General features: G+C 45.2%; 1 protein-coding gene across 3 annotated transcripts in view; it reads left to right on the top strand.

Moving 5' to 3' along the window:
* DOP1B (DOP1 leucine zipper like protein B) overlaps positions 1-22,946 on the top strand; it is a 48,540-nt gene that overhangs the window by 12,804 nt on the left and 12,790 nt on the right. For all 3 annotated transcript variants that reach the window (XM_072935965.1, XM_041718975.2, XM_041718977.2), the window contains exons 5-23: positions 1,708-1,897; positions 3,221-3,319; positions 5,162-5,285; positions 5,790-5,890; positions 6,316-6,430; positions 8,085-8,205; positions 8,643-8,762; positions 9,323-9,428; positions 9,508-9,699; positions 10,856-11,546; positions 13,299-13,567; positions 13,750-13,902; positions 14,502-14,602; positions 16,974-17,164; positions 19,112-20,684; positions 21,059-21,170; positions 21,521-21,709; positions 21,887-22,012; positions 22,476-22,610. In XM_072935965.1, the coding sequence (XP_072792066.1) occupies positions 1,708-1,897; positions 3,221-3,319; positions 5,162-5,285; positions 5,790-5,890; positions 6,316-6,430; positions 8,085-8,205; positions 8,643-8,762; positions 9,323-9,428; positions 9,508-9,699; positions 10,856-11,546; positions 13,299-13,567; positions 13,750-13,902; positions 14,502-14,602; positions 16,974-17,164; positions 19,112-20,684; positions 21,059-21,170; positions 21,521-21,709; positions 21,887-22,012; positions 22,476-22,610 (4,708 nt within the window). The remainder of the gene's footprint in view (positions 1-1,707; positions 1,898-3,220; positions 3,320-5,161; positions 5,286-5,789; positions 5,891-6,315; positions 6,431-8,084; positions 8,206-8,642; positions 8,763-9,322; positions 9,429-9,507; positions 9,700-10,855; positions 11,547-13,298; positions 13,568-13,749; positions 13,903-14,501; positions 14,603-16,973; positions 17,165-19,111; positions 20,685-21,058; positions 21,171-21,520; positions 21,710-21,886; positions 22,013-22,475; positions 22,611-22,946) is intronic.

Below are 22,946 nucleotides of genomic sequence, written 5' to 3'. Positions count from 1 at the left end.
CATAAAAGAGTTTCTAAAGGGGGATGAATGGTGGGACTTGGAAAAATGTTGAAATAAAAAAAAAAACCTTTCCTCTCTATTTTCATCCCAGGAGGAGAAGAAGAAAAAGAGGGTAAAAAAACAAGAGAAGAGGAAAAGGAAGGTTAAAAATAGAAATGCTGAGAAAAAAGAATAAAAAAATTTCTTAAAGCTCTCTGACTCCTAAATAATTCACCTGACTCCCCAAACCAGTGCTCTGGAGATAAATTCTGTTTGAATTCTGTAACATGAGAGAGCAGCTGGATTATTTCCAATATTTCTGTATAAAATGACAGAAATATGGAGCAGGGAGTTAATGGGTAATGCAAATGAAATTCCAATATCTGACCTCTGGTTTTACACCTTTTTTCCCTATTTTTGATGGCATCATTTTCCTCTTTGAACAAACGGGATCTGACATTTATTTCATAAATCTTGGGAAATATTTATGTTAAAATTAATTTAATTGGGGTTTTTTTTGTGAAATACCAATTTACATGAGGGAGTTTTTCTTTTGTTTACTCATTACAATGATCCTGTGTTAAGAATAGCTTGTCAGAAGATAGGTTAATTTAAAATTCTTTTTCATGAGAGGCTCTCCATTGAGTGTTTTCAGAACCCTCAATATTGAGGACTAAAATTAATCCATCTCCTGCTGTTCCTGAAATTGAACAAAGTGCTGAGGTTGTTCTTCAGCCTAGACACCATTTCCAGCTCCAAATTTCTCTGAATTTGTGCACTCACACAGAAAATGGAAGAGGAAAACTGCTTTGAGGTATTTTTTAAATAAAGAAATGGAAAAATCCCATCACACTGGGAGGGTGTTTCCTCTTCTGAGCTGGGCTTTTCCTCTTTTCTCAATCTTGCCTTCCTCATGTGAGGTTTTAATTCCTCCTTTATGGTAAAATGCCAAAGAGTTCCAGAGCAGGGACTGTGCTCCAGCCACAGGATTTTCAGTGGGGTCGTCTGGAATTCATTTCAGAGTGTCCTGTCTGCAATTTGTTGTTTTATCTCATGAAACCATGGAATGGTTTGGGTTGGAAGGGACTTTAAATCTCATCCAGTGCCTCCCCTGCCATGGCAGGGACAACTCCCACTGTCCCAAACTGCTCCAACCTGGCCTTGGGCCCTGCCAGGGATCCAGGGGACTTCACATCTCTTCTTTTTCTTCATCCAGTGCCTTAAAAATTAACCCTGTTGGTTTGAAAGTAGGAATTTTTAGGATAACCTCCAGCTCCCAGACTGACAAAATTTGCTTTCAATTTTTAACTGCTTCAACAACTTCCAATTTAGCTTTCAACACCTCTGACAATAAACATTCTGCAATCACAGGTGCTGCAGTTGTTTGGTCAGAGCTAAATATTTGCAGATATTTCCTGGAGAATTTTCCAGTGTGTGTGAAGAGAGACTTGGTTCCAGTGATAGAAATTGAGTTTGACTATTTGTACAATGAGATTGATCCACCACCACCTGGGAAAGGGGAATGTTCCCTGCCCATGGCAGGGGGTGGAATGAGATTATTTTTAGGTCCCTTCCAACCCAAACCATCCCAAGATTCTGTGATAAAGGGAAATATTGACAGCACAAACCTGCAAAATATTGAATAAATTATATCAACTCTATATCATTCCATTTCTGTGGTATAAAATCAGCTTTAACAAAGTGGTTTTTTTCTCTGTCTGTGTACAGAACAGATGCTCTGCTGGTGAAGCTGTCCCTGCTGATGGGCCAGGAGGTGTTTTATGGAGCTCTCTGGGGCAGTGTCCTGGGCAGCCCCTCCATCAGGCTCCCTGCTTCCCTCTTCGTTGTCAGCCACATCAACAGGGAACTCTCTGGCAAACAGCAGAAATTCATGCTTGGCACTGATTATAAACTCACAGTAAGTTCATTTTACTCCCCTCTCTGGGTTTGAAAAGCCAGGTGTGTGCTGAGGAAGGCAGGAGCCTCCCTTGAAATGGAAAATGTAAACTCCCTCCTCTGAATTGTTACAATTTTGAAATTAAGGGGCTCTCAGGCAAAGATATGGGAATAGGAATAACAGAAAGAAAATTAAAAATACAAATGCAATAGTACCAAAAAAAAAAAAAAAAAAAAAAAAAAAAAAAAAAAAAAAAAAGCCAGTGCCAGAGTCAGAACAAGCCCTGGCCCCTGTGTGTCAGGGAGGTGGCAGCAGTCCCATCCCAGGGTGGCTCAGCCCTCCTGCAGTGCCAGCTGTGCTTCTGCTGGAGCAGGATCCTGCACAAGGGGGGAGTTTTCCTCTGGAGCTCCAGGGCTGGGGGAGATGGGCCTGGGCTCCTCTGGGAATGCAGTGGGAAGAAAGCTGCTCCTCTGGGAATGCAGTGGAAGAAAGCTGCTCCTCTGGGAATGCAGTGGAAGAAAGCTGCTCCTCTGGGAATGCAGGGGGCAAAGGCTGCTGTGCTGTTCCCAGGTCAGATTGTATCCAGGTAGGAATGTTTGGCTCCTCCCCTGGGCAGAGCATCTCCCCATGGGATGCTGGAATTTTCTCAGCCATGAAGGGAGACTCAGTGGCCATGAACAGAAGATAATTAATTAATAATTAATATAAGAGATCTCCTGGAGGGAGGATTGGCTGTGGGAGAGATAAAGAAAAAACTGCCCAGTGAACAGAGATAACTGCCCCACCTCTGACAGATGGGAATAGAACACACAGCCCCATCAACATCTTGTAACCTAAAACAACCTTCTCTAGATTAATCCCAGCCTTCTCTCGATTAAATTAGGATGCCATTCAATTAAAAATATTTTGAGACTGAAAAGTCCATGCTCTGAAATTGCTCCATCCATCTAATTTGAAGAGCAGCTTTAATGTTTAATGTGCAGTTCCCAAAGTGTTTGCTCTTCTGAAATTTTTATTTTTCCAGTAAAATGGAAACCTTCTGTAGGGAGGAATTTGTGTTGAGTGAAGGAATAAGTGTAAGGCTAATCAGACTAATACATACATTTTTGGAGGTTTTACATCTTGTAACTCTGGGATATTCTGTACTCTTACAAACCCAATATTAACAATTCTTTTAATAGCCACAAAAATTTGTTTTAACTCACTTTGGGTGCAGGAGTTAAATTGTAATTATCCTCTTATTTAAGCAAGATATTGTTCATAGGTAGCAGATTTTTTTTTTCTTTCCTTCCAGCAATTATTTGATAACAAAATCAAATAAAATGTTGTGTTTTCCTTTTCCAGATAAAGTCTTTGTGCGTGTCAGTGCTGGATTCCAATGTCCTTGTGCAGAGGAACACTCTGGAAGCAATCCTCTTCTTTTTCCCATTTTATACAGCTTTGGTAAGGGGATTCTTTTGGGATTTTCCCATGCAAGGTGTGTTCTGTGCAAGCAGCCCAGCTCCCACCTCTGTTATTGCCAAATGGCTGAATTTTTAACCTTCAAAATCCATGAATTTTGGGATTTCTTTTGCCCCATCATTTTGAGGAGTGGAGAAGACTCTGCTGCTTCTCAGAGTCTTTACAGCTTCCAGTGCTGAAGAAATTATTTCACAGGGGCTTTTGGGGGATATTTGGGATGTGCTTGAACTATTCAGGCCTGAGCAGCTCATGTGGAAAACATAAGAAGTTTATCAAAGAAGGATTTTAGAATGTGGAATTGTCCACATGAAGTTATTTCTGGTAAATACCAGAAGATAAAATCTTACTTAAAAGAAAAGTGGTTCCTGTTGTTTCATCACCCCCCTGTAAGACAAGCAGTGTTTAGGATGGAGGAGGAGTTTTTAAGTCTTAAGGAGAAGAGAAACTTCAGGGTGAGCTCAGGGTGGCCTTGCAGGGCCTGAAGGAGCCCCAAGAAACCTGGAGAGAGACAATTTCCAGGGGATGGAGGGACAGGACACAAGGAATGGCTCCCACTGCCAGAGGGCAGGGCTGGGATGGAATTCCCATGTTCCCCTGGATCCCTGGCAGTGCCCAAGGCCAGGTTGGACACTGGGGCTGGAGCAGCCTGGGACAGTGGGAGGTGTCCCTGCCATGGCAGGGGTGGCACTGGGTGGGATTTGAGGTCCCTCCCATGCTGAGACTCCATGATCCCACTTTTCTTAGGTCCCTTGAGATTGTCATGTTTATTTTATTGACAGCAAGGATGAGGGTGTTGAGTGTTTCATTAGTAAATCTGCAGAGCACACTGAGCTGGGAGCTGTGTCAGCTGTTGGAAGGTAGGAGGGCCCTGCAGAGAGACCTGGAACAGTTGGATGGATGGGCAGAGCCCAACGGGATGAAGTTTTATAACTCCAAGTGTTGAGTCCTGCATTTTGGCCACAATAACCCCCTGCAATGCCATGGGCTGGGGTTGGTGTGGCTGGGCAGTGCCCAGGCACAGAGGGACCTGGGGGCACTGACAGCCAGCTGAACATGAGCCAGCAGAGTGCCCTGGTGGCCAAAGGCCAGTGGCTCCTGGCCTGGGTGAGGAATGGTGTGGCCAGCAGGAGCAGGGAGCTCATTCTGCCCCTGTGCCTGGCACAGGTGAGGGCACACCTCGAGTGCTGTGCCCAGCTCAGTTTGGGAGGGACATGGAGGGGCTGGAGCACATCCAGAGGGGGCAACGAGGCTGGAGAGGGGCTGGGAGCACAAACCCTGTGAGGAACCACTGAGGGGGCTGGGGGTGTCCAGCCTGGAGAAAAGGAGGCTCAGGGGTGACCTTGTCACTCCCCACAGCTCCTGAAAGGTGCCTGTGCCCAGCTGGGGCTGGGCTCTTTCTCCAGGCAGCACTGACAGAACCAGAGCTCACAGCCTCGAGCTGAGCCAAGGGAAATGCAGGTTGGATATCAGGGAAAAGGTTTTACAGAAATGGTGATAAAGTTCTGGAGTGGCTGCCCGGGGAGGTGGTGGAGTCACCATCCCTGGGTGTGTTTAACAGAGCCTGGATGTAGCACTGGGTGCCAGGGCTGGGTTGAGGTGCTGGGGCTGGGTTGGACTCGATGGTCTTGAAGGTCTCTTCCAACGTGGTCACTTTGTGAATTCTGTTTCTTGACATTTTTAGCACACAAACCATTTTCCTGCTGATGCTTTGTTACCTTTTTCCCAAAATATTCTTATTCCCAGTTCAAAAGCCCAGCCCATCACCAATTTGACTCCTTTCAGTGCTCACCAACAACTGAAAAAAATCTTTCTTTTCAACCCCAGGACAGCAAGGAAAGCACCATCCTGCTCAGAAGGGCTGATCTGGTTTATATCCTGTCAGCAGCCACTCAGACACTGCTGAGAAGAGACATGTCCCTCAACAGGAGATTGTATGCATGGCTGCTAGGTACTGTGCAGAATCCAGGGATTTTCAATGTTCTGCATACTTGAGAGCAAAAAAAACCCTGTGTTTAAAACTGAAATACACTTCTTTAGGTTTTAATGAATGATGATAAAGTAAAGTGGTATTTATTTGCCATTTATTAAGTGCCTTAATACAATTAACTATTTGATAAACAGGGCTTTTCTTCAGAGGTGAATTTATTTCTCTCTGAATTCCAGGGAATTTGATAAATTCTGGTTCCACCCACAGCTTGTTGTAAAGTGGTTCAGTGGACTAAAAGGACTAAAAGTTAGTATTTTAACCTTATTTTTCTGGAAGAAACAGTGATTTCCACTGTATTTGCCCTTGGTTTTGATTTATGTGTTCTGCTGAACATCTGGATGCCCTCAAAGTGGGACCTGTGAGCTACTGAAATGCCAAAGGTTAAAAATGCAGTGTAAATTCAATATAAACCCCTCAGTGCTCTGTGCTGCTCTCTGAGCTCCTCCTGCCTCTGTTTTCATGTAGGTTCTGATATTAAAGGTGGCACTTTTGCTCCAGACTCCACCACTTCTGAAGACCATGCAGTTTATTTCTTTGGAAAATACTCTAAAGATCTTTTGGTTGAGGTAGGTGTTCATTTTATACAGATATATTCCAGATAAATTCATGATCCTTGAAATTTTATCTCAAACTGTGTCCAGAATTATTCCCAATTATTGGTTTGTACTTCCCTCTCTGTCCCTGTGGTTGCATTTCCATCTATCTCAAAGCCTCTGTGCTGTATTTATCCCAATATTGGACTGCTTATGGAATCCAGGGAAACCAAAGGGAAGCATCTTGGCTGACCTACCTGAATTATTTAAAAATGTTTTTCTGGTTAAGATCAGCCCTTGAGTAGAGATGATGGGAAGATGGAATTGATTTGTTTGCCCTGGATGAAAAATTGGAGTTAATTTGTAGTCAGTCCTAAACAAAATCAAATTTAGAAACACTTCAGCACTTATGAAGATGGCAGTCTGATGGATAACATTGTGATGTTTTCCTTTTGTAGAGTTTGATTGTGATTCTGCATCAGAAATTCCCAGAGTCTGACCCAGAGGAGCAGCACCAGGCTTATCTCAAACCCTTCAGGATCCTCATCAGCCTCCTGGACAAACCTGAAATAGGTAAAGTGTTCATCCCAAATCTGAGTAGGATTTAACAAAACCCTGCACAATCCTAATCCTGTGTTGTGTGGGAGTGTGCAGGAGGCTGTTCCTTGCCTTGGCCATGCTCTGGAACAAATTCCCTCTCCAGGTTCTCTCTGGCTGCCCCACAGAGCCCTGCAGAGCATGGATGGATCCCAGGCAGGGAAATGCAACCTTCTGCCCTCCTGTAGGGTCAGCACAACCCAGGCTGGGGGTTGTGCCAATCCCAACCCTACAGGCTGGGACAGAGTGTCCTGAGAGCTGCTCAAGCAGGAAAAGGGCCTGGGGGTGCTGTGACAGGGGCTGGACACGAGCCCAGGGGTGCCCAGGGGGACAAGAGGCCACTGGCAGCTGGGCTGGATGAGGAATTGTGTGTCCAGCAGGAGCAGGGCAGGGATTGTCCCTCTGGGCTGGCTCTGAGAGGCCCCTCGAGGGCTGTGCCCAGCTCTGGTCCTGCAGGAGAGACCTGGAGGGGCTGGAGCGTGTCCAGGGCAGGGAACGGAGCTGGGAAGGAGCTGGAGAATTCCTGAGGGAGCTGGGAAGGGGCTGAGCCTGGAGAAAAGGAGGCTCAGGGGGGACCTTGTGGCTCTGCACAGCTCCTGCCAGGAGGGGACAGCCGGGGGGTCGGGCTCTGCTGCCGTGTCCCAAGGGAAAGAAGGAGAAGAAATGGCCTCAAATGGCACCAGGAGAGGCTCAGGTTGGAGACTGGGAAAGAAAATTTCCCTGGCAGAGTGGTCAGGCCTTGGGATGAGCTGCCCAGGGAGGTTTGGAGTCACTGGAATTGTCCCAGAGGAGTCTGGATGTGGCCTTGGGGACAGGGTTTGGGTGATGCTGGTGGGGCTGGGGTGGCACTGGCTAATCCTGAGGGGCTCTTCCAGCCTTGATAATTCTGGGATTCTGAGCCTTGAGCTGGCATCTGAGGGGCACTTTAAAAAAGCACTTCCAGCCTTGTGTCAACATTCAGCTCCATTTGTTCCTCGGGTGGATCTGCTCTTCCCCCTCCGTGTCTGTCCATGCAGCACCAGGAGGATGAGGCTCTGCCCATCCTTATTTCAAGGGCAAATTCACTATTCTGCACTAAATAACTAAACCAAAGTGACTTGACAAATTTTTTAAAACATTTTGGGTTGGGATTGAAGTTGCCAAAGAGGTTGTTTCTGTTAGAAATGTATTGATTAATCTAATTTAGAAATAAATGAGAGACATTGCCCTACTGGATGTGTTGCTTGGCTGCCTGACAATCTGCATTAATCCAAAGTACAAATAAAGGGATAATAAATCCCTTTTAAACCAGGGATATTTAGCTAAACTGCATTATCCAGTTTAATCTTTCCAGTCAGAACATAAAGTTTGATTCCTTGAGCCTTAAGCCATTAAGACTTTCACTCCCTTTAGAAAGGGATTTAACAATGCAACAATTATTTAAAGATATCAAATTCAACATAACAAGCTTTGACCTTTCTGCTATTCTTAGCCACTTAAACTTTTGTATTTTCATTTTTAAAAGCACTCCTTGCAATGCTTTATACACTACTTTTTTAAAAAAATTATTCCAAGTTTAGGGCACTGAAATTATTATTTCTTCTCCTCCTGTGTAGACAGCTCCTGGATTCTTTTTTCCCTTTCCTTTCAGGGCCACAGGTTGTTGGAGATCTGTTCCTGGAAGTTCTTAGAGCTTTTTATTCCTACTGCAAAGACACCCTGGGTTCTGATCTCAACCTCAGCTACAATCAAAGTGGCAACACCCTGGCAAGGTAGGACAAATTTCCAGCTCTGAGCTGAAACTGGGCCTTTTTTTTTAAGCTAAATGGTTAAAATTAAGGAGTTCAATTAAGTTTTGGGTGGTAACAAAGTGACTTTCTGGCCAGAGGATGAATTTTTTCTCTGGCTTCCCCTTTCCCCACACACAATTAATTTTTCTTGGATTAGCAGAGCAAAAAATGAAGTTTGCTGCATGTGATGGGTGTTGGGTAACCACAGTGACATCAGGCTGCTGACAGAGCTCAGCCTTGTGATTTCCATCATCTGAGAGATGTCCAGCTATTCCAGAATGATTTAGCCTTTGATTTTAAAAAAATCAACATTTTCTAGCTTGTAGAGAAAGAGGGAAAGAGATTTTTGAGTCCATCAGCTCATGTGATGTGAATCCTCACTGACATCTGCTTTTCTTTTCCTTTTCTCTCCCCTCCAGTGCAATCAAAGAGAACAAAAATGCTTCAGAAATTGTCAAAACAGTGAATTTGTTGATCACATCCTTAAGCACTGATTTCCTCTGGGATTACCTGACCAAATGCTTTGAAGATTGTTTCAGGTGTTTATGTTGTGCTCTCAAAAATGCCACTTCAGAGCTGTCTGTTCAGGATAATAATATTTACTGAAGTTTTTAAGGGACATCACACATGGTAGAGCCAGCCAGGTCTGTAAGTTGTGTCCACAAATAATTCAGGAATGCAACCAGGTAAACAATTAGATAGAAATTTCGACCTGGGAACAAAAGAAATTCCTTTAAAATCAACAGAAAAAGGGGTGAGAGGGGAGGTGAAGAGGTCTTTATAGAAGAAAAATAAAGACTAAATGGGCTTTAAGGTCTTTTCCAACCCTCTGATTAGATGATATCTCTCTTTTTATCATTTTCTAACTCTTAAGAAACAAGATTCTGCAATCTGAACATTGGCAGCTCTTCATCATACCACACAGAGTTGAGGTTGTTTTAACAGACTATTTTCCCCTGCTGTGTTAGAAGCCCTTTGCCTCAGAGCTGTTCAGTATTTTGTGCTGATTTTAATGAAGCTTTTTGCTTGTAACCAGAATTTTGCCATGAAAAAAAAAAAATTCAAAAAAACTTCCATAAGAATGTTTCTTTCACTGCAGAAACAAATCCATGGGGACAAGGTATCCTCTGGAAAATGTGAGCACTCCTCCCACCATTTCAGAGCTCTGCACACTGCTGGTGTTCCTGCTGGATGTGATTCCTCTGGTAAGGCTGGGTTTAACAACCACTGCTCAGTGATGGATGAGATGGGATAACTCCTTTAAAAATCAATTTTTTATTTCAGGAGCTCTACTCAGAAGTGCAGACTCAGTACCTGCCCCAGATGCTCAGTTACATGGTGCAGTTTCTCCTGGAAAACATGGAAGTGTTGGCACTGCCAGAACTCACTCATGCCTTAAAAACCTGTTTTAAGGTGCTCAGCAAGGTGCAAATGCCCCCTTCCTACCTGGACATCGAGACAGGCAGTGGCAATGGGGTAGGTGATTTTCAACCCCTCAAAGATGGGGAAAACCCTTTAAAACTCTTGGTTTAAATGATTTTGGGACAGAATTTAAAATGCTAATTCTCCTTCAGCCTAGATGACAATTGCACCTGAAGGGAGCCACAGGAAAGATGGAGAGAGAGAATTTCCAAGGGATGGAGGCAGGACACAGGGAATGGCTTTAAACTAAAAAAAAAAAAAAATAGGGTTGGATGGGATATTGGGAATTAGGAATTCTTTCTTTGTGAGGGTGGAGAGAGGCTGGGATGGAATTCCCAGAAAAGCTGTGGCTGCCTCATCCCTGAAGCGTCCAAAGCCAGCTTGGACAAGGTTTGGAGCAGCCTGAGACAGTGGAGGGTGTCCCTGCCATGGCAGGGGTGGCCCTGGATCATTTCTAAGATCCCTTCCAACCCAAACCTGTAATTCTGTGAAATTTTTAAGTACAACAATAAAGATGTTATTGAAACTTCCCTTCTTTGGCTCCTTCCGGAGCACTCTGCTGCCTTGTTACTCTCACTGGGTGTTCAGTTCTGGCCTGTTTGAATTATTTGTGGCACTCAAGGGGTTTAGTCTTGTCTGTCCCTGAGAAAGATGGGATCTAAATGGTTTTGGAAACAGAATGCAGTAGCTAAAAAGTGGAGTTACCAAATGCAGCCCAGCTTCACAGCTGGTTAGGTCTGCAGGGCTCTCAATGAATATTTCAGTGGAACACAATGGGGCATTGTTGGTGTGCAAAGGACCATGCTGAGGAATGAGGAATAAATGGGATAAAACAACCCCAGGAGCACAGCTTGCCAAAATCTGCCAGCAGAACAAATACCTGCATTTGAGCAGAAATAATGCAACAGATGGAACACTGCTCTGGGGAGAAATTGGTTTTAAGGGAGCACATCCATCTGTTTGATGAGTCAATTGTGATTTCTACAGAGGTATTTATATATAATAAATAAATAAATAGAATTTATTTTCTATTATATGTTTATACAGATACTGGGTTTTAAAGGGGAACAAATGGAGCTGTTTATAAACAACTGTGATCCTGAAACTGGGAATCACAAAGAGGAATTTTTCCTTTTTCTGTCATTGCTGTTCTCCAAGTGAAAGCTCTGTTGGTAGTGCCACATTAACCACATCCCTACTGCTGTTGCAGAGCCCGGTGCCAAAGGAAGGTGTGGACATAACCCTGGAGACCAAACCTGAGCTGCAGGAGGAGGAGGAGGAGGAGGCTCCATTCCCCACCCTCAAGTCAGAGGACAGTGGCATTGGCCTGAGTGCCTCCTCCCCAGAGCTGTCCCAGCACCTGGGGGTGCCCACGGTGACCCTGGAGAGAGATGATGTCTGGAAAAAAGGAGGGAGCATCCAGAAAACTCTGCATTGCATCCAGGAGCTGCTTGCCAAGTTTGCCAGCAAATACATTTTTGGGATGCAGCTCCAAGAAATGAGTCCTGAAGGGATTGCAGCAATAAATCTGAGTGGGAAGGAGAAAAAGGAGAATGGCTACAGGTTGCCTGAGAGTGGCAACAAGAAGAAGAGTCCCTGGGATGGCAAGCAGATCACTGTGCCTCAGGTGAAACAAATGCTCTCAGAGCTGTTCTCAGCCCGGGGCTCTCCCTTCAGGAGCAAGAATTCCAGTGCTCTCCTCTCAGAACACAGCTCTGGGCACAAAAAGGAGAAGGAGGAGGAGGAGTGGGACTTGGAGCTGGTGTTGGGACCCCTCAGAGGGGACTGCAAGGAAGCTTTCTCTGCAGCTTGTCACCTGCTGCTGGATTGCACCACATTCCCAGTTTACCTCTCCGAGGAGGAGATGGAACACTTGTACCTCTCTCTGTTTCAGGGGCCTGGTAAGAAAAATTTACTTTCCTGAGCATTTTTAGTATGCAAACAGCGAGAGATTGGCTATGTTCAAGACCAGAGTTAGTAAAATCCCTTGGACAGAGCTGAAGGCAAATTGTGAATTAAAGCCTCAGCCACCTCAGCATCTGGGGTGTGCCTGGCAGCTGCTTCTTAAATTCAAATCTTTTTGGAAAAAAATTCCACGAGAAAATTTGGAGCTGAAGGGATACAAAGACCTGCTGGCCTGTACAGCCTTGCATGGTTCAGGATTTTCAGAATATCCATCCCTGTTGTCCATGGTTGTGTCCCCAAAAAAAGGTTGTTTTAGAGGAAGATGTGTGTAGGTGGAAAATTTGAGCTCTAAACCGTAACAGAGGCAGAATCATCTCTTATCCCAAATCTGCAGGACTCAATGGAGTTCAGTGTGACAAATAAGAATAATTTTGTACAGCTGTAGGGCCTGTTCTTGGATTTCCAGTTCATTCCTTAGCTTTAGCAGGAGCTGGTACTGACCCAAAGGTTAACTCACAAACAGGTTTGTGGGGAATGGAGGGGTGGGAAACTGGAAAATTGGGTTCTGTTCCTCACCTCACTCCATATTCCTGCTGTCTGATGATATTCCCATCATCTCCATGGCTGAGCATGGCATGGATATGGAATATTTCCATTGCTCCCTCAGGAAAAGATGGCTTGGATTAATGTCAGCCACTTCAGTTATAAATTTCTAAATCCTGAGAGGAGCAGCCTCAGTGCTGCTGGAAGAGCATCCATGGATCCTGAGCCCTCTGGAATTGTTTGTGACAATGGCAGCTGGAAAACAAAACAGCAGCTCTAAATAATGGTTGGGAATAAATAGAAAGGGGAAAGCAGAAATCCTGGAGGCTTTGGGATCCTGCAAGAGCTTTCTGCTGGGAGAATTAGGGAAAACATGGAGAGGTTGTGGCTGCCTCATCCCTGGAAATGTTCCAGGCCAGACTTGGAGCACTCTGGGATAGTGGAAGGTGTCCCTGCCATCTTCAAAGTCCCTTCCAACCCAAATCTTCTCTGATTCTATGAGCTATTGATGATGGGATCTGGGCAGTCATTTTGGTTCTGTGACCTTGCTTAAAGTATTTTTGGGAGTATGACCCCAACTCTAAGGTTGTTTCATGTGGATTCTTTTGCTTCTTTTTTTTTGCCAAGGTTGAGATTAAATGTGTGAGAGGGAATTTCTTGTTGGGACTCAGGTGTTTATCAGTTCTTATCTCTGTCACAGCCTCACAAACCCTGAGTTCTGCAGCACTTCACTCCAACAAACTCAAAATGGAGCCCATCTCTCTCTCCCCAAGGCCTTTTAAGGATAAACTGTCCAATTAAGAAATGACACCTCAATTATTTTCACTTTTAACCCAATACCCAACCACCCGTGCCCACAATGGGGACTTTTTTATCCAATTGCACAAAACCACCCAAACCCATGGAGAAGGAGGTGAAGGAGAAGGAGCAGCCTCCACCCTAAAACCTCCACCTTGCTTTATATCTATTCCTGCATTCTAAACCCTTCAACTCTGAGTTTCCCACCCTGTGATATCACACACTTCTATTCAAACCCCACACCTGTAATCTCAGTTTTATTATTGAATTTTGGAAGCTTCTCCACGGCCTCAGGTCAGTGCAGTGTTCTCCTGGGGGTCAGTGCTGGCAGCACAGAAGGTCTGAAATTCTCAGCAGCCAGGGTTCCTACAGTTTCAAACCCTTTCTGTCCCTTCCCTGGTGAGCAGGAGGTGATCCCAGCTTCCCTCTGTGGCTGAAGTCCCTGATGACAATCTGCTGCTGTGTCAACGACTGCTACGTGCAGAACGTCTCCATCTTCACCCTCCTGGAGGTCATCAACCACTCCCAGTCCCTGGCACTGGTGATTGAGGACAGGATGAAGAGGTACAAAGTGTCTGGCCACAACCCTTTCCTTGGCAAGCTGCAGATGGTCACCCTTCCTCCCATTGCTCCTGCAGTCCTGAAGATGATCTCAGAAAAAACAGATTTCTACCAGGTGTCCATTTTCTTTTCCTTCTTTAACTGCCCAGCTACACTGACCATGTAATTCATAAAATCCTGGGATTCTGAGGCAATTTGGGAATGCCTTCTGTAACAGGAAGCCAGGGAGGAAATGGCTGTTATTATTAATATAATTATGAATATATTTATATTTAGTTGTTTCCCCCTTTTCCCTAGAGAGTTGCCTGTGTGCTCTGGAATCAGCTGAACAAGGAGACTCGGGAGCACCACATTGCCTGTGTGGAATTGTTCTACAGGCTTCACTGCCTGGCTCCCTCAGCAAATATCTGTGAGGACATCATCTGCCAGGCCCTTCTGGATCGGGATAAAGTAAGTCCTGCATGCACTGTGGCCCCTCCAGCACTGTGGAATTGTTCCAGTGCTTCCCAGATTTCCTGCTGTGCCCTTCTCCATGTGTTCACTCCCGTGGTTGCTGTGTTTTCCAAGAGTCTGACAGGCTCTGTCCATGCTTTTACAATTCCCTGGGATTTTGTTCAGCGTGGGATTAGTGCTGGACCTAATCCCTGGATACAAAATCTATCACTTGATATTAGCTGGAGTTTTTAGTTCAAGCCCAAATCGTGTAGTTTTTGTCAGGATTTCCCACTGCCCCAGCTCTACCAATATCTATAAAATCACTTTATTTTTTAATAGCATTTGGTCTCACAATAAGCTGTCTTTTAAGTGAGACAGTTATTATTTTCCTTCCCTAATATCACGGCAGCACAGTTCTTTAACAGCTGACAGAACATTTTGCACAATAAAAGTTTAACCAGTCTTTGCTATTGTTTTCCTGTCCTTGCAATTTTGCAACATAAAAATTTGCAAACCTTTTTAAAGCTTTCCACCAATAACCACTGCCTGGATACCATTGTATTCCCATTTCCAGCTTGGAAACCTCCCTAAATTTCCCTTTTTCCCTTACCAAGGGGACAAGGCTGGAAGCTCTCTTCAGATTCTCTGTCATGTGGCACCTGACCAGAGAAATCCAAGGCAGCAGAGTGACTTCCCACAATCGCTCCTTTGATAGGTATTTCCACTTCCATTTGCATTTTTTATATTTAATTACATCATGCTGTATTCTCTTTTCCGAGGTGGGGAGGAGTTCTCTGTAGGGAGAGTAAAAAAATGAACAGAAAGAACATTTTTCACTTCCTTGGAGTTTATCTTTGCTGGGCATTCTGTGCATGCTGTGGTGTTTATTTTGGGTGAAGGAAGTTGCTGTAAAAATAGAAAGAGCTTCATAAAGGAGGAGTAGCCTTTCTGGAGAGTAGATTTTTTTTTTTTAATCTTGGACTGAATTAAATTTGACTTCCAAAGAAAATAACACCTTATAAATAGCTCCTTATAAAAATAAAAATCTTAGTTTAGTTTTGCTTCCTATGGGATAAAATGAAATAAAAGCAAATAAATATGGGAAAGAACTTTAAAAAGTGGGAGGATTTGTATAGCCTTGCTTGTACAATTACTGAATTCAATCCAGGGAAAGCTCCTTGGCCAAAGCTGTTGGGAGCAGACCTGAGCCATTGGCTGGTGCTTCCTTGAGCACGCTCTGGGTGTGTTCCCTGCCAGGATTTTATTGCTTGATTTAACTTTTTTTAGGGATTTCAGCTGTCCTTGGTGCTGGTGATGCCTTGAAGTGGCTTCCTAGAACAGAGGCTAGACAAGATTAAGATAATAAGAGCAGGTATTTATTAAAGGCCTCCACAGACACACCTGGGGCACTCAGAAGCCTCCCAGAGGCCTCACCCAAAGTGGACAATGGTCACAAGTGTTTCACACAATTACAAATTTGGTCCATTTACCTATTGGGTTAATTCTCCAATTACAGCTGCAGGTAATGAAGTAATTTACACCCAGTTTGCTCTCACTCAATTCACTTTTGTTTATCCTTTTCAGAGCCTGAGGCTGTAGGGTGTCCTTGCATTTCAGGCCTAGAGGGATTGTTTTGTCTGACCAAAATGTGAAGACAGTGATGCCTTGAGAGGGGACCTGGAACAGAGGCTGGGCAGAGTTAAAGGAATAAAGCAGGGATTTATTAAAAAGCCTTTAAAGGTACACCTTGGGCAGTACAAGAGCCTGGCTGTGGCTACACCCAAGATGGACTCTGGGTCATGAGTTTTCACACTTTTACAGGTTTTGGCCCATTTCCATATTGGGGTTAATTGTCCAGTTCCAGCTGCAGGCTGTGAAGTCCCATCCTCCCAGGTTGCCCTCCTCAATTTACTGTTGTTTGTGCTTTTTGGGCTGGAAAAGGATTTTTGTGTGACTGAGCTGTGAGGAGACCTTGCTAACACTTCACATGAAGTTCAGAGTCACACACTAATGCAGTGCAGAATCTGGAAAATAGGACAGCTAAAACTTAAGGTATCAACAGTAACTAACACTTCATACGGAGTTTAGAGTTACACACTGATGTGTGAGAAATGGATTTGTAAGAATCCGTTGCAAGATTTGTAAGAATGGGTTTGTAAGAATGGATTTGTAAGAATCCATTGCAAGATTCATAAGAATAGGTTTGTAAGAATCCGTTGTAAGATTTCTAAGAAGGGATTCATAAGAATCCATTGCAAGATTTGTAAGAACAGAATTGTAAGAATCTATTGTGAGATTTGTAAGAATGGATTTCTAAGAATCCATTGTAAGATTTGTAAGAATGGATTTGTAAGAATGCATTTGTAAGAATGTATTTGTAAGAATCCATTGCAAGATTTTTAAGAATGTATTTGTAAGAATCTATTGTGAGATTTGTAAGAACGGATTTGTAAGAATATATTTGTAAGAATCGATTTGTAAGAATCCATTGCAAGATGTGTAAGAATGGATTTGTAAGAATGGATTTGTAAGAATCCATTGTAAGATTTGTAAGAACAGAATTGTAAGAATCTATTGTGAGATTTGTAAGAACGGATTTGTAAGAATATATTTGTAAGAATGGATTTGTAAGGATCCATTGTAAGATTTGTAAGATTGGATTTTGTAAGAATCTATTGTGAGATTTGTTAGAACGGATTTCTAAGAATGGATGTGTAAGGATCCATTGCAAGATTTGTAAGAATGGATTTGTAAGAATAGATTTGTAAGAATGGATTTGTAAGAAGCCATTGCAAGATCTGTAAGAATCCGTTGTAAGATTTGTAAGAATGGATTTGTAAGAATCTATTGTGAGATTTGTAAGAACGGATTTGTAAGAATGGTTTTGTAAGAATGGATTTGTAAGAACGGATTTGTAAGAAGCCATTGCAAGATTTGTAAGACTCCGTTGTAAGATTTGTAAGAATGAGTTTGTAAGAATCCGTGCATTAACGTGAGAAACGAGAAATCCATTTCTCACATCAGGGCAGTGCAGGGTTAGGAACCAGAGAAGCTGAAGCTCTGAGGCATCTCCCTTGTGCCCGCAGGTCCCTGTTCGTGGTGCTGGACAGCCTGACCTGCTCGGACGGGGCCATCGGGGCAGCAGCCCAGGGCTGGCTGCTGCGGGCACTGTCCCTCAGCGACGTGGCGCGGATCCTGGAGCCGGTGCTGCTGCTGCTGCTGCACCCCCGCACCCAGCGCACCTCCCTCAGCTGCATCGGCCACGGCTCCTCCCCAGGTATGGCTGGGAGCGCTGGGGCACTGCCCAGGGACAGCCGGGACAGGGGACAGTCCTGCCCTTGGGTCACCACAACCCCGGGAGCTCCAGCTGGGCAGAGGGGCTGGAGAGCGGGAGGTGACAGGGGCTGGACACGAGCCCAGGGGTGCCCAGGGGACAAGAGGCCGCTGGCAGCTGGGCTGGATGAGGAATTGTGTGTCCAGCAGGAGCAGGGCAGGGATTGTCCCTCTGGGCTGGCTCTGAGAGGCCCCTCGAGGGCTGTGCCCAGTTCTGGTCCTGCAGGAGAGACCTGGAGGGACTGGAGCGTGTCCAGGGCAGGGAACGGAGCTGGGAAGGGTTTGGAAAACTCCTGAGTGAGCTGGGAAGGGGCTGAGCCTGGAGAAAAGGAGGCTCAGGGGGTGTAGCAATAAAAGGGAGAAGCCACCAGGTCTGCAGGAGCTGTGGTTTCATCTCTGCTGTCAGGATTTGCCTTCCTGCAGCTCAGGTGGGTGTGGGCCTAAGGTTGTCACTGCTCTCACTGCTTCAGGAAACCAAAATAACAACAGGAAAACCTAATTTCACCTCAAACTAGCCAGGAAATTGTGCCACTCATGTTTGGATGTGGAATTTTGTTGAGCAAATGAGGCTTTCATCACCTTCAAGCTCAGCTATTGCAAGGAATATATTCTCAAGGGGAAGTTAGTCACAAAATGGCTCTCAGAACCCATGGCTGGTTCAGATTTGTCTCCTGAGTCCAGTTCTGGTCCTGCAGGAGAGACCTGGAGGGGCTGGAGCGTGTCCAGGGCAGGGAACGGAGCTGGGAAGGGGCTGGAGAGTTCCTGAGTGAGCTGGGAAGGGGCTGGAGAGTTCCTGAGGGAGCTGGGAAGGGGCTGGAGAGTTCCTGAGGGAGCTGGGATGGGGCTGGAGAATTCCTGAGGGAGCTGGGAAGGGGCTGAGCCTGGAGAAAAGGAGGCTCAGGGGGGACCTTGTGGCTCTGCACAGCTCCTGCCAGGAGGGGACAGCCGGGGGGTCGGGCTCTGATCCTGGGAACAGGGACAGGAGGAGAGGGAACGGCCTCAAATTGCACCAGGGGAGGCTCAGGTTGGAGATTAGGGAAAATATCTTCATGGGAAAGGTGGTAAAACATTGGAAGGGGCTGCCCAGGGCAGTGATGGGGTCACCTTCCCTGGAAGTGTTGAAAACTGTGTGGATGTGGCACCAGGGGGGTGGTGCTGGGTGATGGCTGCACTCTGGTCTTGGAGGTCTTCTCCAACTTTAACAATTCTGGGATTTAACCCAAACATCCAAGTTGGTTTTGCTAGAGTAGAACAGGAAGTGGAGAAGCTTCTGGGAGTTTTATATAGAGGAAGTTCCTGTCCCCTGTCCCGTGCCTGTTACCAGGCTGTGCTTTCAGCATCATTTTTTGGTCTCCGTTGACAAATGTCACACAATTAAAATATCCACAGGGCTGCTATAGAAACACAGAGCTAATCTATTCCTTCCTTGTTCCACAACATTTAATCAAGGAAAACATTAGCTCTTTAATTAATTAATTAATTAATCGGTCCCTCTGTTGCCATCCTTCTCATTGCCCTCCTGATCTTCACAAATATTTAATGTTCAAAAAGCATTAAAAAAAGACAGTTATCACTCTTAGGATGTCTCAGCCTAAAAGTGCTTTATGTTTTGATCCTGTTCTTTTTGCAGTAAGTTATCACTGCTCTTTAACCACTTTAAAAGAGAAATAATTCTTGCCTTAAGTACAATTCTTGTCCATTTTTTAACACCACTCATCACAACTAATACTGGACTGGAGCAAAGTAGCTTTATAAACTTCTTAAAAAATGATTTATTGAATATAAAGCATGATGTGCTGACTAAATGACCCTTAAAGGTCCCTTCCAAGCCAGGCTGTGATAGAATTTTATGTGTGAAATAGAAATCAAATTTAAAAAATCTTTTTTTCAGACTATGTCCGTGATTGGCTTTACAAGAAAAAGGCCCCTCTGAAAGAGTCTGGCATCTCTGAGAGCAATTCTGAGGAAAACCTTCCATTGAGCCAGTTCACTGCTGTGGACAGGGAAGCAATTTGGGCAGAAGTGGAAAACGATCCGGAGAAAGCAGAGCTTAAAGCTGAGCAGCCCGAAAATGATGGCTCTTCCCAGGACACAGAGGGCGACCAGGACAACAGCGAGCACACCGAGTCTGCAGACACCAGCACGGGCCACGACAGCGACAACAGCTCCTCCCTGTCCCCTTCCCTGGAGCTGCAGGAGGTGAGCAGCGAGGACAAGGAGGGCAGAGAGGCTCCAAACCACGGGAATTCCCTCAGTGCCTCCGAGAGCTCCAGATCCAGCGCGGGGCTCAACCTCGTCAGGGCCGACTCCGAGAGGACTCAGGCCTCGGAGTCTCTGTCCAGCGACGAGGAGCTGGAGCTGGAGCTGCAGGAGATGGCCCACTGCAGGCTGCTGAGGCAGCAGAAGGAGAAGCAGGAGCTGGCACAGGCCCTGTTCAAGCACACGCTGCTGTACTTGCAGCCCTACGACTCCAGGCGGGTGCTCTACGCCTTCTCCGTGCTGGAGGCCGTGCTCAAAACCAACCCCAAGGAATTCATCGAGGCTGTGGCCACCACCAGCGTGGACACCAGCTCCACAGCACACCTGAACCTCATCTACAACCTCTTGGCTCGCCACCAGGAAGCTCTGGTAGGGCAGAGCTTTTATGGGAAGCTGCAGCCTCAGTCCCCCACGGCGTGTCCCCACTCGCTGCTGATCGAGCTGCTCACCTCGCTGTGCCTGCGCTTCCTGCGCTCCTACTACCCCTGCTGCCTGCAGCTCAGCCACAGGGACCTGCTGGGCAACAGGGACGTGCAGGTGAAGAGCGTGGAGGTGCTCATCAGGATGATGGCCCAGCTGGCCACCACGGCCAAGGCGGCCGAGCCCAGGAGCGTGGAGTGGATCCGTGATCTGCTGGGACGGTGCCGAGTGCAGGAGCTGGTGCTGCTCTCGCTCTCGGCCTCCATGTACGTCAGCCACAAATGCTACCAGCTCCTCGTGGCTGATGGGGCCCACCAGGAGCGAGAACTCTTCGAGGAGAGCCTGATCAACTTTGGCCATGATCAGATCTGGAGCGAGCACCCGCTGCAGATTGAGCTGCTGAAGCTGCTGCAGGTGTTGATTGTCTTGGAGCACCACCTTGGCCAGAGGCCTGAGGAGCAGGAGAACCAGCCAGACCTCTCCAGGGAGTGGCAGCAGGCTCTGAACTTCCAGGAGGCCATTGGGGCCATGCAGTACGTGTACCCACACCCCATCACTTCCCAGGGCTTGTTTGTCTCTGCCGTGGTCAGGGGGCTCCAGCCTGAGTATGGCCATGGGATGCACCCCACGTGGGTGGGGCTGGTCACCAGCTCCCTGCCCTACTTTGGGAAGTCCTTAGGCTGGACCGTGGCCCCATTTGTGGTGCAGATCTGTAAGAACCTGGATGAGCTTGTCAAGCAGTATGAAAATGAAGCTGTGAAGACTTCTGCCAAAACATCTGCCAGGTAAGAGGCACCTGTGGGGGGATTTGTTATCCCAAAAATTCCCCTTTCCACACAGCTGGGAGTGTATTGGAACTCCCTGGCTCAGCACCATGGCTCCCAGAGTTTGATCCTTAATTCCTGCTGCACCTGGAGTGAGCTGGAGACAGGATTAGTGCAGCAGAGAGGAGCAACAGCTCTGATATTTCCTGGTTCCCTCTGCCTCCTATCCAAGTATAAAAGCTCCCAGTTTTATGGGTCCCTTCACTTTGATATTCCTGATTTGATATTCCTAATTTCCCTCCGATTTTAGCTATGGAATAGAAACAGGAACTTTCAGTCAAGGACATGCCACTTGGCTTATTAACATGTCTGGGTTTTTTTTCCCCCTCCCAAAGCTTCACTTCTAAAAGAGAAAATGTGACTCCTGATTACCCCCTCACCCTTCTGGAAGGGCTGACAACCATCGGGCACTTCTGCCTTCTGGATCATCCCCATCCAACAAAAAAGGTACGTGGGAACTCCCTGACAGCAGATTCACATCCCTTTTCCTTGCAGGTGAATATAAACAGGGAATTGTAGAAGAAAATTACCTTAGAGAGGCCTCAGAGCACACCCAAAGAGCTGAACTGACTCAGAGTGAAAGGATTGAGCTTAATTTTTCTGTATTTGAAGCCTGCAAAGTGAATTTTAAGTCATTGTTCATGAAGATCTTGGTGATGCAAAAATCAGTCCTCTGTCCTTAACAAACTGGTTTATTTTCTTTTGAGTTGATAATGTTTTGATGTGTTCCCTACAATTTTAGGCTCTTGTGCATAAGAAATAATTTTTAACATTGGTATTTGGGTTTTTTTTCCCAGTCATCCTGTTCAGCAGAACCTGCCAACCTGAGGAATGCCAGGAATGCCATCCTGGAGGAGCTGCCCCGAATTATGAACACCATGAGCCTCCTCTGGAGTGTCATAAAAAGGGAAGACTCCCAAAAAAGACCAACTGACTTCTTTGGGACAACTAAAGGCTCCTCTTCAGTCTACTTTAAAGCAACCAAAGTAGGAGCCCTTTTAAAATGCTGATTTTTTTTTTATCTCCTCGTCCTCCCCAGTGCATTTTACATGGAGTTCTTTTATTGTTGTTTATTTCTTTATATCCTGGGAAAAGAAATAATACTTTATAAACCAGGAGCTGGTCTTTGCCTTACATTGATAATTATTTTCCTCCCTTTACAGACATTAAGAACAAAAATATTGGACTTCCTGAATCCCTTGACTGCACACCTTGGAATCCAGCTGATGGCAGCAGTGGCAGCAGTGTGGAACAGCAAGAAACCTCACAGGAGTCACAGTAAAACCAAGGTGAAGCTAAAGAAAAGCACCCTTTTATTTCCTATATAAAGGCAAATGTTACATTTATATGGTCAGTTCTCCACTCTTTTGTAGAGTCTTTGGGGTTTTTCAAATAGGACTGAAAAATCTGCAATCCTTTTAGTTAGAAAAAGCATCAGCACTACAATTAAACCTCAATAAATAATCACATTGTGGGTTTAAATCTGAGTAAAAGCCATTTTTTCTTCAATACTGGATTGCAATTGGCCAGTTGTATTTTAAAGCCCATGAATCAGCTCAATTTCCAGAGAAAATGAGAGTGGAATCATTATTTATTCTGGGGAGAACCTTTGCTGCTTTCATGGGGCAGAATCCACTTGTTTTCATGAGGTGCTGGGAGAAGATCTTTAAATCAAGGGCTGTGTTTGATTATCCTCTGTAATTCACATTTCATTTTGAGGGGTGTGTCTTTTGTTTTGTTTTCTCTTGTCAGATTCTCCCAGTGGCCAGCACATCCCAGCTCATTCTCGTGGATTTAATTTGTGCCCTGAGCACATTGAAAATTGACACCATATTGTACCTGGTGAAAGAGGTGGTCAAGAAACCAGCACAGATCAAGGGGGAAGAGGTATTATATGTTCTAAATTTTTTAAACAGCTCTTTTACAAAACCAAATCCACCGAGCATTGAGCATTTTTCTAATAGTACACAATTTTTTTAAAAAATATTTTAATCCTAATAAAAAATCCGAAAACAAAACAAATAAAAAATGCATTTCCACTAATAACCTAAAGCAAAAAGTATAATTAAATCTCCACAAGTTCAAAAGCAACATAAATTCCAACAAAGAACATAAAACCATATCAAACACAAAACCATGTTAACAATTCTAAAAACAAAAAAGTAAGCAAACAAACACAAAGTACATAAAAGCTACAACTAAGAACTAACACCTCTTACTTCG

Source organism: Taeniopygia guttata, chromosome 1, assembly GCF_048771995.1.
Source record: "Taeniopygia guttata chromosome 1, bTaeGut7.mat, whole genome shotgun sequence".
NCBI classification, from domain to species: Eukaryota; Metazoa; Chordata; class Aves; order Passeriformes; family Estrildidae; genus Taeniopygia; species Taeniopygia guttata.
This window is presented reverse-complemented; position numbering and strand designations above follow the sequence as displayed.